At 39.0% G+C, this 16,291-nt stretch overlaps 1 protein-coding gene across 2 annotated transcripts in view; it reads right to left on the minus strand.

Moving 5' to 3' along the window:
• Window positions 1-16,291, minus strand: part of ATXN7L1 (ataxin 7 like 1) — a 109,524-nt gene that overhangs the window by 66,087 nt on the left and 27,146 nt on the right. For both annotated transcript variants that reach the window (XM_021384571.1, XM_021384572.1), the window contains one exon: window positions 2,192-2,296. In XM_021384571.1, coding sequence (XP_021240246.1) covers window positions 2,192-2,296 — 105 coding nt within the window. The remainder of the gene's footprint in view (window positions 1-2,191; window positions 2,297-16,291) is intronic.

Raw genomic sequence — 16,291 nt, forward strand, 5'->3', positions numbered from 1 at the left:
GTATCGCTGAATTTACAGGTATACTGCTGTATGACCGAATTAATTAAACAAAATCTGATTAATAAGATGCATTCTTTAGATCTTAGCCATCTCTTATCAAAATTATTGCACGTTAGCCAATGCATGTCAGTTACACAACACGTAGTATTTGCAGTAATTTGTTTAAAAAATATCATTGTTGTTTTACAAAAATTACTAAGACCTCCAAGAACGTTTCCCTCGTCTAAAACTTCTTTTATATCTGGTTAGTATATCACTTTTTTCTGTTTCATCTTTAAAACAAAACATAGACACATATCAAAAGCTCTTCTACAGGCTTTTTGGACATATTCTAGTATACGTTTCCTGAAATAAGTCTGACTACATTAAGTAGTTAAGTACATTACATACAATCTTCAAGGGGTAAAACCTTTGGTCAATTATTTTCAATATTCTCCATCTCTTTTAATGCAGACTTTTGATTTAAAAGTCTTTATTAACCTTAGAGTCTTAAATGAAGCAATCCAGAATTTAACTCTCAATTGTTCAGTGTAACAGGATTGTGAGAATGAAGTGAAAGGAACTGCATAAATAACGGAATAATGAAGAAAAGGAAAAAGGGACAGTGGCTCACAGTGTCTCAGCAGTTCACAGGCAACACGCTAACACGAATGTTAACTGGTCAGTTCCAGTAAGACCAGAAAGTTCCTTCCAACATGGATTACTTCCCTCCCATCTTTAAGAAATACCATTTTGCCCAGCTTTTTAGCTTTGTGCTATCCCTTCCACAGCTCCTTCCAGTATCCTTAATATTGTTTAAAGGATGTACTGCCAATAAATTCCACCACCTCTGCTCTTGCTCGCAGTATTCACAGAATGGTTGTTTTACTATGTCATCCTGTACCAAATTTTGACAGATAAAGAATTCAAAACACTAATCCAGCATGTCACTTTACACTTCTTGTAGGAGTTCTAGATGGCTCCTGTGTGAAAACAGGCCCAACTTCATACTGCTCCCCAAGCCAGAAGGTCATGTCCAGAGGACAGCACAACTACAGAAGGCTACAGCAAGTAGTCAGGAATTCATCAGCACTTATTTTCTGGTTTATGACATACCTCTGTTTAATGCATGAATTCCATTTTTATTTTCAACATGCATGCAATTGCTCCTGCTTGGCTGTTAGTAGTCCATCCATACGAGCCCAAAGTAATATTTTGGTAATCTCTCCTTCAAAGCAAATACATTTTTACATGTTCCACTTACTAAGTTGCCTTGCTGTTAAGAAGACTGAAGGAGACACAGGATTTACGAAGGCTATTTGTTGCATATAGGCAAGCAAAATCTTGGCAGTTTTTCTTTGTTTGTTTGTTCTTAATGTATTCTGATACCTCCACTAGTTACCCATTCATTATTTTGCAATCATCTTCAAATTAGTTTGGTTAAACTGAATTTTAAGAAGAAAAAACTTAAAAACCTCATGCAAAGTGAGCCATTCCAGTCACGGTTTGCAATCCTTTAAAACAACAAACCAGAAACAAACCACTGGACAAATAACGAATAAACCACCATATAAACAATAAATAAGCCAGACCTTGGGATGAAGTTTTCTGAGAATATCTGACAGTAGTTTGTTAATCAGTAACAAAAGTTTCTAACCAAAGCTATTCTACTTACAAATAAAAATTATCATCTTATATTAATTGTGAAATAAGCATCTCCACGTTTCTGCAGTTTTCAAGAGACTCTTAACAAATGTGATGCAATATGTCAATTATGTTAAAAATTAAGCCCTATGAAAAATATAATAAACCCTATAAGCATCTATGTATAAATCCCATCAGAAAACAATCCATCACAACATCCGAGTTCTAGCTAACATCAACCAGTATCACTGTGCTGCTTTGATAAAAGACAATCCAATGTTACATCATAATAGTTTTAGGTTAGCTAGTATCTAACCAGCGGGATTTATTGGTTATAATAGCTTAACTTAGCATAACAAGTTCAACTTGAAAAGCCCAGCTTCTAGGACAACTGATTTAACTTCCTTCTTTATATTAAACATACTTATTTGAAGGCATTCCTGATATTTTCTATGGAAAGAACACAGGATAACTGGAAAATGCCTCTGTCATGATTGTATGCATTGATTCTTAAGAGAACCATACACTGGTTTGGCACTGTAATTCAGGAAAGAAAACATTCACTTACCGCAGTGCGACTGGAAAACCTGTGGCTTGACTACCTGATTGCAGATATTGCACACTACAAGATAGAAATCATCATGAGCTGGATAATGGCCAAATAAGTGCATATCTGTGGGAAAGTTAAAAATATATACAAGAATTAGAAATTATGCTTTAAATATATGTTAAGAAAAAAAATTAAATACTGTAGGGCCACTATTGTTATATTAACTTATACAAAGCAAATTTATACACCGCTCCATAACAGCTTATTACTACGTTTAAGAGATTTTTTCCTGTTCATGGTTTCAAGGTCCTATACTGCAGCTGCGGTCACATTCCCTCAGTCTGAGTCAGAAGGCAGGCAGCAATGCTCACTGCCAAGAAGCGCACTAAGCGTTTCTGTGCTGGTCAGCTGTAGGAACAGCAGAAGAGTACGTCTTTTCACATCTCTTCAAAAAGATTCTTTCAGAAAACACAGTGCATGAATTATATGCTCCGTGTTACAATATTCCAAGCTTGATTGCAGATTGCTACAGAAAGTCCCCTGCTTAAAAGCTGGTTATAGCAGCCAAGGACAGGGATGCTACAACAGCTTAACACACAGTCAGGAATGCCATCCCTGTTTTGAACCAGATGTAATGACACAAAATTCCCTGTTCTCTGCCATCTCCCTCCTTGTTCAGTGCCCTCCTGTTTGGCTCCCTGAAAAAATGGGGAAGAAACAACAATGGTTAATGAGGTATTTCCTGGTGCCAGCACAAGGAACTGCATGGAATCAGATGATGGGACAGTCACACGATGACGGGCACTTGTCCCTCTCAGCTGAAACACAGAATGCAACACACACATTCTTAAGCCATTACAGGCACAGAGTAAAATGGGCTTAAATTACTACCAAAGGCCTCAGAGCTCTAACAGCAGTGAGTTAACACACTTCACTCTGCGTTGCTATAACTTAAGAACAAGCACGTGTGTTCAGCCGCTGCATTTCAGCTTTGAGGGCAGCAACTTTAGCCATGCTTGGTCCCTTGACCGTGCCACCAGAGCCAGCACTGCCAAAGGCATTGCTGCATTAGGAACTGTGTCTCGTTTGGGCCACACAGGCCAGCAACACATCTACGTGCTGTTATTTAGTAAATATATCACATCTTTAAGTAAAGACATCAGAAAATGGCATTCCAGTGTTATTCAGCAGCATCCCAAATCCATTACAGAACCTGCTAAAACACCTTCTGACTCAGACTGAAGCAACAGCCTGGCACCCCTTACGCAGGCGCTTCTTCATCTGGAAGAGAAACGCAAGGATCCTCAGTAACAATAAACATGCGCAACAGCAGCTGTGATTGATAACCATTACTTCTCCATCCAACAGGTTTTTGATGTGTAAGTCACATTATTATTCAATGATAGCTATTTCTTTCAAAAAGTGACTTAAGCAAGTGCATTATCTCATTAGTTCTTACCAAAAGCAAACACGTTGTTCCTAGCATTATGTTTTAAGTGAATCTGGCTGGCCTGCACTGCTGCGCAGGTTGCTTACGATGGTAGTACTTGCAGCCATGAAGCAGAAAGTGTCTTCAGGCCACAAGAACACCCTGGGACCAGGGCAACCCCTCCTGCTATTCAGGCAGCCCCACAAGCAGATCCAAGCAGGCTTATCAGAGCTTCCTTGGGCACACACCAGCACTACTGACACACAGGCATTGTCCTTTACCCCTGAAAACCAAGCCCTGTTTCTATGTTACTGCTCTTACCAGGCTGATACCCAGCTGCAAGGCCGACTCATTGTCACGTCCTTGCAGCGCTAGGCCTGGGCTACCCAAAGCTTTCAATGTACCGCAAGCAGGTGACTACAAATAACACATTCAAGGTAAATTTGAAGGACTGTAGTAGTTAAGTATAACTACTTTGATCTGTTTGTTTTCTTTCTCTCTTTTCATACGGTAAGTTGGTGGTCTTAAAGACTACTTTACACTGGCAATTCTTACATAGTCAAAACCTCATTTCCAATCAGAACATACAGATTCCCATTAACAGATTTAAAAATACCAATGAAAACAGTATTTCTCCAAGGCATAATTTGATACAAACTCTCAGCTCAAACCCAAGCATTTAATTACACTTACAAAATATTTTTTTCTGTTTCTTGAATAGTCTAGTGACAATCTTGCTATGAAAAGACACAGAAATTGCCTTTTGCAAACACAGAAGATACTTAAAATTTGCAACTTTTTCAATGTTAAATTCTTTAAGTTTTATTTAGCTTTCACTACTCTGCATGCTAGACTTCATTATATCTAGGTCTGAAGCATATGGAGTCTGGCTGGGTCTGAGTTTTAGAAGTCTGGCTGCAGGGAATAACTTACAGAAACATGTGCAGCATTAACACAACAGAAATCTATCCCAGGACACAGAATAAGAAATCGGGTTAGTTCACAGGATCACAGAATCATCTGCTTTTTCCATCAGACATGGTCAAGTAGACAGAAGAACAAGGTCTGGTACTTGCCGTCTCTCTGCAAAGAGCAAACACTCAGGTTTTTGTGATACTGAGGTGGCAGAAGCAGAGATGCAAAGATACCGCACAGACATGCAAGCGAATGTACCAAAGCAGTGCTGTGAGAGATACAGCATCTGAGTGCTGCACAGATGCAGTGTAAGGGACATCCTGAAAGGCAGTGCCTTGGAAGTTCTTTCCAGTTTGCAGAGTCCTAGCAATAGTCTGGTGGAGGTGCAAACATCGACTGTAAATATGAGCCTTCTGAAATCAAGTTGATGTTATTAGCTATCTGTCAAAAGTCCACTTAAATAATCCAAGGACTGAAGACCAGAAGTTGAAAATCAGAAGAAGGAATCAGACTACACAAATAAATTGTTGTTCTTTAATCTCAGTACCTACAAAACTTTTATAAACAGTGTCATTCAGATTGGATTCCTTAAAAACTCATTATGCAGGAATTTATAAGAGCAAAAATTCATCAAGTCTAAACTGGTTCAACTAACCTTAGTAGTTCCATTGATGTTAACAAGACTGGCACAAATCAATCTTCCTGATTAAACTCATGGTTTGTAAGCACACGCACATTATATATAAATTATTTTTTAATTAAAAGCTGTACCAAGCATTAGTATTGTCTCGCCAGAAATTCCAATCACAGATTTACTTTATTAGGCATGACAGTATTTCAAATGCAATCTGTATCGCAGAGAATTTAGAATGAGGGAAACAAGGACAGTACAAAATGAAAAAGGAAGCAGACAATATAAGCAAGCATGTATTTTTTTTTTTACATGTTTTTTTGTTTTTAATGAGAACAGTTAGGTGTTGACATCAGCTGGACGTGGCTCTGGGCACCCTGGTCTAGTGGGTGGCGACGCTGCCCACAGCAGGGGGGTTGAAACTGGATGATCTCTGACGTCCTTTTCAACCCAGGCCATTCTACAATGTTATGATTCTATGATATGTCCTACTCAAAGCGACTGGAACCAAAGCATTTGTTTGGACAGTAATACCATTCCTAGATCTGATTACAGTCATTTGACAATCTAGATCTTTTTATCTGCAGCAAAAACAACAACGGTGTCTCCAAACAAAGATTTATCTTCTAGTGGCAACCACCACACCTCCCTGGCTGTTAGCTAGTAGCACTCACTGATGAGAAGCTCCTCAGGAAAGGTAACTTCAGAGAAGAAAACAGCTCTTTCCAAAGTTAGCTCAGGAAAGACCTCTTCAGGAAAAAAGGTAACAGCATAGAGGGTTATGGCAGATAATTTGTAAATAAGGTAAGCGACTATCAAATAATCATAAAACGGCCTAGACTGGAAGGGACCTTAAAGATCATCTAGTTCTTTAGTAATACTAAACTCTGAAAGAATAGGGAGGGACCAAAGAGAAGGACTGTGACCAGCATTTATCTTCTACCACTACTGGGGCCTCTCTAAAGGGCAAAGAGATTGAAGCTGGCATTGCCCACCCCACATCAGCATGGTGATCTCTGCCAGAGCCTGTGACCCTCTTGTTTTCTACCTGCAAATACAGATAGTTACAAGTCCAAGGCAGAAGAGCTGCACATCACTTCCAAAAAGTAAAAGCTGCCCATGGGCCTTACCACATTCCTTCATTTATTGGAAGATGCCTTCAGCAGATAGGAAGCAGAGTTTGATGGCAAGAAAGGACAGATAACTTATTTTCTAGCCCTGCCAGGCTTTGTGGAAGGACTATCTATAAGTGCTCCTCTCCTTGCAGCTCTGAACCACTGGCCCCCATAATGAAATCCTTTGGCCCGCTGTATCTGTTGACACCAAGCACGGACAAAAGTCTTGCCTGAAAGTGAGCTGCTTGCCTAACAGGATGCCAAGCGTCCCATATCATGTGAAAAATATGCAAGGTAGGTGGAATCAGAGTCAGTGAATGCTGACTGTAGGAAACCTGGCTTTCTCAGATTAAAATCTTAAACCAACTATTACTGTGTAGATACTTTGCCGTGGTGCTTGGGAAACGAATACAACTTCTGCTTGTAGTTTTTATATTACTAGCATTTGCAAATATAAAGACAGCTGTAGCCACATGACACAGTTTTGTAAGACATCAGCTTGGTAAAATGTGCATTAAAATGCACAAATGCCATAGAAACAACAGAAGATGTTGCTTCTGCAAGCTGTGGCAGGAACACAAAAATGCAGGTGTCAAATACAACCTTTTAACTTCTACAATAGCACACAAAAGAATTATTTTTAGTAACAATCAAAGCCAGATGACTTATATGAAGTTCCTTCTCTGTTATTATATAATTCATAATTATTTACATCCAGCCATATAATAAAACACAAGCTAGAAATAATCTAAAACATTCTTCCCCTGCAGAATTAAGGTTGTTGTGAACAGCAAGACCTCACAATATCATGCAGGAAATTAAATTTTTAATGATGATCTTTTGCTATAAATTATATACACTTTAAACATTCTCTTATATATCAGTTGCTTCACTAAATAGTCACACAAAGCCTGCTTTAAAAAAATATTAGCGATGCATATGTGGAAGAAGGGTAGGAGAAAAGAGGAAAGAAGGAACGCTGCAGTCACACTGGTTTAAAGCTAACAAAAGAAGAGCTTAAAAAAAAAAAAAGCAATGAAATGCAAACCCAAACCCATGAGGAGATACAGACTTTCAAACTCTGTGTCTAGAAATTTGCTCAATATTTCCCTCTTGTTCCAGAACTGAAAAATCTGTTTCTGAATGCTGCAGAGAAGGAAACAAAAAATCTTTCAGTACAGAACTTTTACATTTAAGATTACTTTATAAGCTTAGTAATTTGAACAGTGAAGAGAAACTTGCAACTGCAACAATACAAAGTAGTCTTTGGGCTATCATTGAAACAGCAGCTAAACGCTTGCAAAGACACCGTAGTCTTATCTTAGCAATAAATGTCATGCTCCTTGCATCAGCTTTATTCTCCCCCATGTATGATTTTCCTTTGGTTTTCCCTTTTTACGCAAAAAAAAAGGTAAATTGCTTCAGTAATGAACTATCCAGTGTCAATTGCTTTCCACCCCTGGAAATGCTGGAGTCACAGCTGCAATTAATCAGCGAATAATTTAAGGTGAAAGAGACCTCTGCATGTCATTTAGTCCAAGTCTGTGCTCAATTCATGGCTAACTTCAGGGTCAGAACCACAAAGTAATGACCAAGCTTTCTTTTCTGATGAAAAAAAGGCAGTCATGGCTGAAGTAACCATGAAATTGAGGAAAATGGAAAATTAAATATTCAGGACACAACTAACATAGCATCAAATGCAATTGTCGTAAGTCTTGACCGAGCTGCTTTGGGTGTTAATACAAGGAACCAAAGGCTCCATGCTCTTAAAACACCCAAGTGATTCACAAGAAGTAAACGGAAATATTGGACTTTTCAACAATAGCAATAATAAATGAAACAAAACACTGATCAAGAACTAAAAAATGCAGGGACACCCTCCCTCCCCACAGATAGAACTGACAAGTCAGTGCAATAAGAAGTCTCAGTGGTGACACCTTTAAGCCAGACCAGTAACTTTGGATGCTATGTTGCATCCACTTTAGAGCAATGACGAGGATACCAGCAATTCTAAAGAATGCTGGGAATTTTCCATGGATTACAATTTATACAGGAAATATCAGCCGCAATGACAGTGAAAGATTTGGCACAACCTGGTATTTCCCAGACAGTTTGAAACTCTATCAAAGATAGAAGTGGTGACTTCTACTCCCAAAGACTCCTAACAAATGGAAGAAAATGTTCAAAATTGTTTCGGAACAACAATCTGTTTGAAAAGACTGTAAAGTAAGCTTTGCTGACATTGCTATTGTGCACAACACACTATGCATCCAAAAACAAACAAAAAAAAAGGGATAATGAGGGGGAAAAAAAAAGAAGAAAGGAAAAAAAGAAGCTTTTCTTCCAGAATTCTGAAATTTATGAAACTTACGCAGGCTATTCACAATTTCAGCCTACAGTAAGTTGGCAGCACAGGATCAGATTTTCCTGGGCTACCACAAGAATAATGTATCACAAGAACACTGGAAAACACAAAACTCACACGTTAAAAAGTGTGCTGCACACCTATGGCACCAGGAAATCCCAGCTTTCCACATCTTAAGCTAACGCAGAGGGTAAGACAGCAGCTAACACAAGTTTTTCCTCCTTGAAAATCCCACATCTGAAGACTTGTTCTTATGGAGGTCCTTACCCCCTGTGGCAGGCAGAAAACAGCTCTTCTGCTCCTGGAGTCTTTATTTCACTCTGTACAGCGCAGACAAAGTTCGGCCCCTGACACAGAACAAGCCAGTAAAGCACCCAGCTACTCTTTTGTGTTTGCAAAGGCAGTTGATTTATTCTCTAACAATCTTCTTTCTGTAACACTGTATGACACTCAAATGTTATTTTGCAATTTTCTGTTTCAAATGTAAATCAGGCACCAGTGCCACAGGAATTTACACTGATCAAAGTTAGGCACTGGTATGGTCCTGTTCAACTCCATGCTTCATCTTCCTGCCCTCTTCCTCCTGCCCTCTTCCTATTCAGAAGCACGTCATCTGCTTTACATAGTCCTTTATACATTTCTAACACTAGAACAATCTTCCAAACCAAGCTCCCACTTCACTATTTAACTCTTCAGTGATGTAGTGCAATGTAACCAAACAGGTTAGCTTTTACCTTTTCCGTTCCTGAACACCCTGGCCTTCCTGCCTGTCCTTCAATGACCAAGGGTGTCAGTAATAATACGAAGAAACCAGAGCACACTGAGAGAGGGTCCCACGTCACTAAGGTCCATTTGGTTAGTTATGTGAATTCCTGTTAATGCTTTACTGTTAATTTTTAATGACGTTTTATCTACAAGATAAACACAAATATTCAAGCTGCTAAAATACAGATAATGTCCAGCGCATATGTGCATGTGGCCACTGCAGCTCAGGACTGGAGTGATGTCCTGGGAGAGAGCAGTGTGAGCTGAGACAGAAAATCCCCTGCACTGCCTGTTCTCTTCTAAGTCTGCAGGGAAAAACCGGGAGAGCAAGACATGGGTGAAGGCAAGGGCAAGAGAGTTCAGCAGGGTGACAGGCAATGAAACCTATGCTAAGGAATCAGGAATATTGCTGAGAGATGAACTACAGAGTTAAATCTTATGAATTCTATTGATTTCAATTACATAATGCCTAGTTTTAACTAGGTAAGTCCAATAAGAACACGCAGGAACTTTAACAACTCTCACAACATCAAAATACTGCCTACAAAATTGTAACTGTTGCTAAAATGTTTTATTTAATTATCACGTTACCCTGCAGGGAAATTATCTCATGGAACATATACCTTGATTGTGAGATGCCTCCCATTTAACACATAACAACATATTTCAGTAACTAGAACAGGTGCTTACAAAATCTACTGTTACAAAATTGAATAAAGTGAAAACTCAGAAGTGAATGAGTAAAAAAAAACCCTGTTGCTATGCAGTAAGCTAGATGCCAGTTCAGTGTATTAATGTCCAAAGACCAAAAAAATAAAAAATAAAAACAACCCACCAAAACAAACAAGCACCAAACCTTTCATCCATCAGTTAAAAAACTAAACTCAAAAATTAAGGCAAGCAAAATGAAGGGAAGAAACAGACTTTTGTATGCTTAAAAGAAAACTAGAAGAGCCATGTAAACATACACAGTACTTCCAATTACACAGGTAAACAGTTAGATTTGGCTTTTGGGCTTTTTGGAGATGAGGTGTGTCCAAAAATGTTTCTGTTTTCCCTACCAGATACAATTAGTCTTTTTAAAGATATCTCCTCCAGCTACAAACTTTGCTTTGCTTACGTCTGGAAATCACCAAGACAGTAACTTACTATGAAATGAGAGGCAAAATTAAATTATTGATGGTAAGAAACATTGAAAGATATGTTACTTGCAAAGACCCAGACTATACATTCCATATCCAGAAGGAGAGATGGCATCCTATGTGTAGAACATACATGTAGAACTCCCAGACTCCTGCACATGGAGAACAAGGCATGGAAGCCCTGCTCTCACCCTGCAGAAAGAGTGGATTTCTTTTAGAAGCTCAAATATATTACTATCAAAAACACTGGAGAGGGAGTGTGTCCACACTCCGCTGTGTGCACAAAGGAGAGAGAAAATGCAGTCACTGCATTAGACTTCTGGTTTATTCAGTTCCTAAAACCATAAGAAGAGAAATGGCTTGGAATCATCTTCATTTCCCTCATAACTCCAAGTCAATGTCATGCAACCTAACTGGAGAGTCTCCATGAATCATTACGTGGCAACAGAACAATTCTTTCTTCTTGAACACCTATCAGTAGAGGGCTTGCTGCAAATGAGACTTGTCAGCACCAACAGTATCCTTCATGGATGATAGGGCTACATTTCAGTTCCGATTGATGTATGGCTCTCCAGAATTAGATGCCTGACCTTCCGCAACAGCTACAGGGTTTCACCACATACATGCTCGCTCAGACATCTGCAGCAGGTGAGCTCTGCCAGCTTCTCTGCTGGGACAGCACACCTTGGCACTGAGAGGACAGGAGAGATCTCAGGGCTGCCTGCTGGCAACAGTAACTGACCAAAATACAATGTTTTGGGGTTTTGATGTACTTCCAGGAGATGCCTAAGCTTTCTGATACACCAAATACACTGAAAAGGGAAGGAATCAACCTGAACACACTGGTACTGCAGAATTAGTAGAGTGAAGATCAGGAGATACATAAGAGCCTATTGAAATGATGTCTTTTCAATGCTTTCCTCGGTATTTCAAATATTCCTAAGCTACAGAAGAACTCAGCTTCTGGTACCCAGGACTTCTCAGCTTTCCCTTTTGGCTTTACAACAGCTGATGACCGCCACAGGGCAACAGCCTGATCTCACTGTCCTTCATTAGAGTGAGCAACCCTCGTTCAGTGGAGCAGGAGACACTAACAGATTTCAGAAAAGTGCATCAGACTTCTGCAAGTCAGGAGAGCCTTGACGTGCTAAATATGTTAGTCTGTTCATAGGCAAAGGTGAAAACAGTATCAATGACAATTGGGGATTTTTTTCAGGAAAGATGAGCCACTCAAATACTCCTATCATAGAGCTAACTCTTTCTGGTAGTTTGGCACTAGGAGTTTGGCTAAGAGTGCTAATGGAGAAGGAGACTCCTTCCCTTTCACCAGAGATGGAGACTGTTTTCTCTATTCCTCTATAGCCATACTGGCATCCATCACAACACAGGTGATTTCCATGACGGCCAAGATGGGCACCAGGCCAGCCAGCAAGGCAAATGGTGTTTAGGGAGTAGAAAAATGGCTCTCCAGTTCCTGGCAAGTGAAACCTGCAGAATTTGAAATATGTTCTTACAGAATTCCCTGTTCCTTTCTTTACAAGACTGACTTTCTTTCTGAGCCTCCTGGTCAGCACTTGGTTTGATCCCATTCGGAGACAGACTGATATGATAACAGCAGTTGAAACAAGAGATAAAGAAGATAGACGTGAGGTTGCACATGCTTACCCTGAGCTAAGCTGTAACAAGCAGGATATTCACCAAGTACAACCTTGCTGCTAGGACACAAAAATGAGGGAAGAGTTGCAACTGTTACCATCCCCTCCTGACTTTCTACAATTAAAAATACTCATCTCCCATATGACTGATATGCACTGCTGCACTGGGACCAACAGCAACACCAATTCTAAGAACATCCCATCTATAAAAGACATTTCCTCCCTACAGGACACCAGTTAAGAGTTTTAGAAGAGAAAAGAAATTCATACACTTTTAATTCTGGAAAAAAAGCAGGTCCTTCTCTACTCCAAAGCAAATCTCACAAATAACTTCTGATATTCACATTTAGGCAACAATTGCTATCCAACCACCACAAAGAGCATAACAAGTTACTGCGAGGTTATTAGAACAGCTGAGAAACAGCCAAAGCAACCGGATAACTGTATTTAGTTCTTAGCTCACCGTGAACATTGTTTCTGATTAAGGCTAGCCAGAGTCAGCATCAACTACTGTCAGTTTCTGTTCTTTTATACAGCACAATAATCTTAAGGGTTCACTATAATCAATAAATATTTACTAATGGTTAGGTATGCTGTTACTTTAATTAGAATCAGCAGGATTTCTACACGTACCTAGTGCAAAGATTCAAAGTTTCCTGCAGTGTGAGTCAAAGTACTTGAAATAAAAATAAAATAATAACCTCTCCTTTCTCCAAACTACACAACCAGTGTACCACACATCATCTTTACAGTAGGTCATGGTGAGTCACAGTGTTTTCTTCATTATTTTTTTCATTATTTTTCTCATTTGTTAAAACCATGGCTTTAATGATTTTACATTAAATGATAAATTAAGTGGCCTGGAAAAAAAAAGTGACAAGTGACTTCCCTGACGTTTATAACTTTTGCCTTTTTTTTTTTTTTTTAGGAAATGCTGAATACATTTGCTAGTCCCTAACACAGATGTGGAAAAAAATTAAAAATGTTCTAAATACAATTACTTTGTAATAACCATCATTTGGACAGACACTAACGAAATCCTACAAGGAGTACAGGTTTTCTTCTTCCATTTCCTTGAGAATACACACCAACAAAATTATGTTCACTCCACAGTCAATCATTCTTCAGGAGAAAATCCCATGACTGAAAATACTTCCCCCCTATTTCTTCCGTACAGACACAGACCCTAACCCTTCAACTGGCATTTTCTCCATAAATACTCAGCAAGACGCAACTGGCACCGTGGCGCTCGCCTGGGAAGCTGCATTATCTTCTGCAGAAGAGTGACTATGGTTGAAGACAGCACAACTGGGCTGGAGGAGAGCTTAGTTCCTGGCTCCAGAACAACATTCTTGTATGACCTTGATTAGATTTTTCTGTGCCTCAGTATCCCATCTCTAAAATCAGGATAATATGCTCTTTGTCTACCACTCCTGTTTAGATTGCAGTCTGTGTTCTCTTACTATTTGTCCATACACTGCAGCCACAGCAGAGCCCTTCATTTTGGCTGGGACTTCTCTATTCCAACAGAACAGGCAATGAATAAGATAACTCTCATTACGTTTTAGAACTAGTGTGTGACAATCGTGATGCTATCATAAAGACTTAAAGAAGTCTTAATTTTTATAGGAGCATTCACAGATCCAGTTGGCATGTACAGCTACAGCGAATATTCTTCTTTGTTGACATTACCGAAGAAAACTATTCATTCTTCACAGAAATCCCACTTTTTTGAGTAAGAACCTATACTAAAGGTTAAAAAGAAAATCCTATAACTAGATATTTTTCATGGCTTTCTAGCCTAAACAAACTTAAATAATAGTAATAATAGACTGTACCATCAGGAATGTATTTCTCAAGTTGACTACTGACTAGTTGACTCTTCTAATTTTTCTAGCACGGAAAATGATGAGTAAAAACAACAAAAAAAATAGAAACAGAATCCCTAATCTCACTTATGTAATTTAGAAAATGTGAAGCATCTCATTGTTTGTCCTTATATGGGAAGAGTGAATCGATATGCTGTTCCCATTTCATCAACTGTTGTTATAGATGTCTTTTGTTACTGCTGTTGAAGTATCATTTATTGCTGAGGAAAGTCTGCGTTTCTTTGTACTTCAAATCTAGTTCCTTATCTCCCAGAGCGTTCTATATATTTTTACAATCAAGTTGTTATTTCCTTATGACAGACACAGAAACATCCTGTTGTTTCAGTACACCTAAGAAAAAGATGTGACATCCGGTAGAAGTGCAAGTCTGGCATATACCATCTTTCACTGCTAGGTTCTACTTTGAAGTAAATGACTAACAATTAGTATTGTCCATCAAATATTTGGTGTCTACTGTGTTAACAAAATTTGTTATGAATAAGTTTTCCCAACAGACATAAGGAATGAATTAAAGAAAGAGGGTACTTCCTATGCAGCCATGTATACCAATGTAAAATTCTTCCAGTAACTGCCTCTCAACTCGGTTGCTAAGTTCACCACCAAAGGTACTTCTGCTTTGTTACTCCAATTCTCCTTGCAATAAAAACAACGAAAAGCCAAGGGCAAAGAGCATCTTATATTAAAAGAACTCTCCTCTTACCAAAGATACAACCTGCCTGCTCATTCCTAGATGACAGCTGGATATTATATGAAAATGTATTGTTCTGCTATTTCCAAAGTATGCTAATTCCTACGCCAATTCTTTCCATCACCCTTCTGCCACTAACTGCCCTGTGCTTTTTCTGTCTTGCCTCCTACATCTTTAACAGCACTTCCCTTCAGGAATATTGCCTTACACATACCAAGTCTCTCCTAGAAGTTACTTTCAGGTTGACTTTCAACAAGATAACATTATGTCCATCTTCTCTCTTTTCCAGAAGTATTTCTGGAAGACCCTGAAAGCATAAATCAGCTGAAGACATCCAGCCACCTAATTTTGTTCATATCTTGTTCAACAATTTGCAATTAACAGTGAAAGCAAAGGTCCTCTTCTTACACTACATTGTACACGTACAAATTCCTACGCCCACAGAAAGGAACTCCTAAAGATAAACCTCAGTATTTGCTTATAAAATGCTATGTGAACAGTTGCAAACGTTCTCATAGGCTACTGCACAAAATACAGCACATGTGAATGAATTCCGTAGTCCCTACTGCAGAACTCTAGAAGATGGCAGCTAGCAGCTAAGGTTGGAGCCATCCCTCCTTTTCTTCATCCTTCACACAACTCCAAATGACACAGAACTTAGTTCTCCTTCTTGCTGATGTGCAGACTGAGTTACCACAGTGTTCAAGTGGGCTTTTATTTCAGTGAAAGGGTTTTATGCCAAAGAAGAATATGTGAGAGAAAGATCATTAAAGGACAACAGGATGTGGAAATATGAATGAGAAACTTCTCAATTGAAGTCTGAACGCACAAAACCTCTACCCCAAGGCCACTTCCACGAAACAGTTGATAGTATTTCTAGCGGAGTAAAGAGCAGTCTTTAGTTCCACTAACATGCAACTCCAGAAAAAAGCTTTCATTTTAAGAGTTCTGCTCTCAAGGGAATAATTATCCTTGCAAGTACAAATCAGTCAAATATTTTAGTCTGAAAAAAAGCACACATACATCATTAGCTCTCACAGTTACATGCACACAACAAACATCTCCAGAATAAGAATATACTACTGCTGGTACAACATGTTAAATACAAACAAACTAGTCTGGCAACGTGCCATGTTGTGCTGGTACAGCGATCTCTTCCCCATTCTCAAAGAAAGACCAGGAGATATATGCACTTGTACTAGACTAATCGGGTCCACAGTAAAAGCCTACTCTTACCTCTGACATACCCAACCCTTGCAGAGAATATGCCCGTGTACAGCACGAGGGTCAGTATGTGTCCGCATGGTATTAAACACCCGTCAGATCTTCAGTATGAACATCCTAAAACCTATGCAGATATTACTTTCAGAGGTGTTCACTCCTTCCTTCAGGGGTACTTCCAACAAAGTTATAGTTTGTTACAGGTATGAGATCAACCAAAGCCTCAAAATAAAGCTCTGCAGTTAAACAAATCATCCTATAAAAGATCAAACCGAGTACTGAGACACACCCATAAGATTCACT

This window comes from Numida meleagris, chromosome 1 (genome assembly GCF_002078875.1).
Source record: "Numida meleagris isolate 19003 breed g44 Domestic line chromosome 1, NumMel1.0, whole genome shotgun sequence".
Classification (NCBI taxonomy): Eukaryota; Metazoa; Chordata; class Aves; order Galliformes; family Numididae; genus Numida; species Numida meleagris.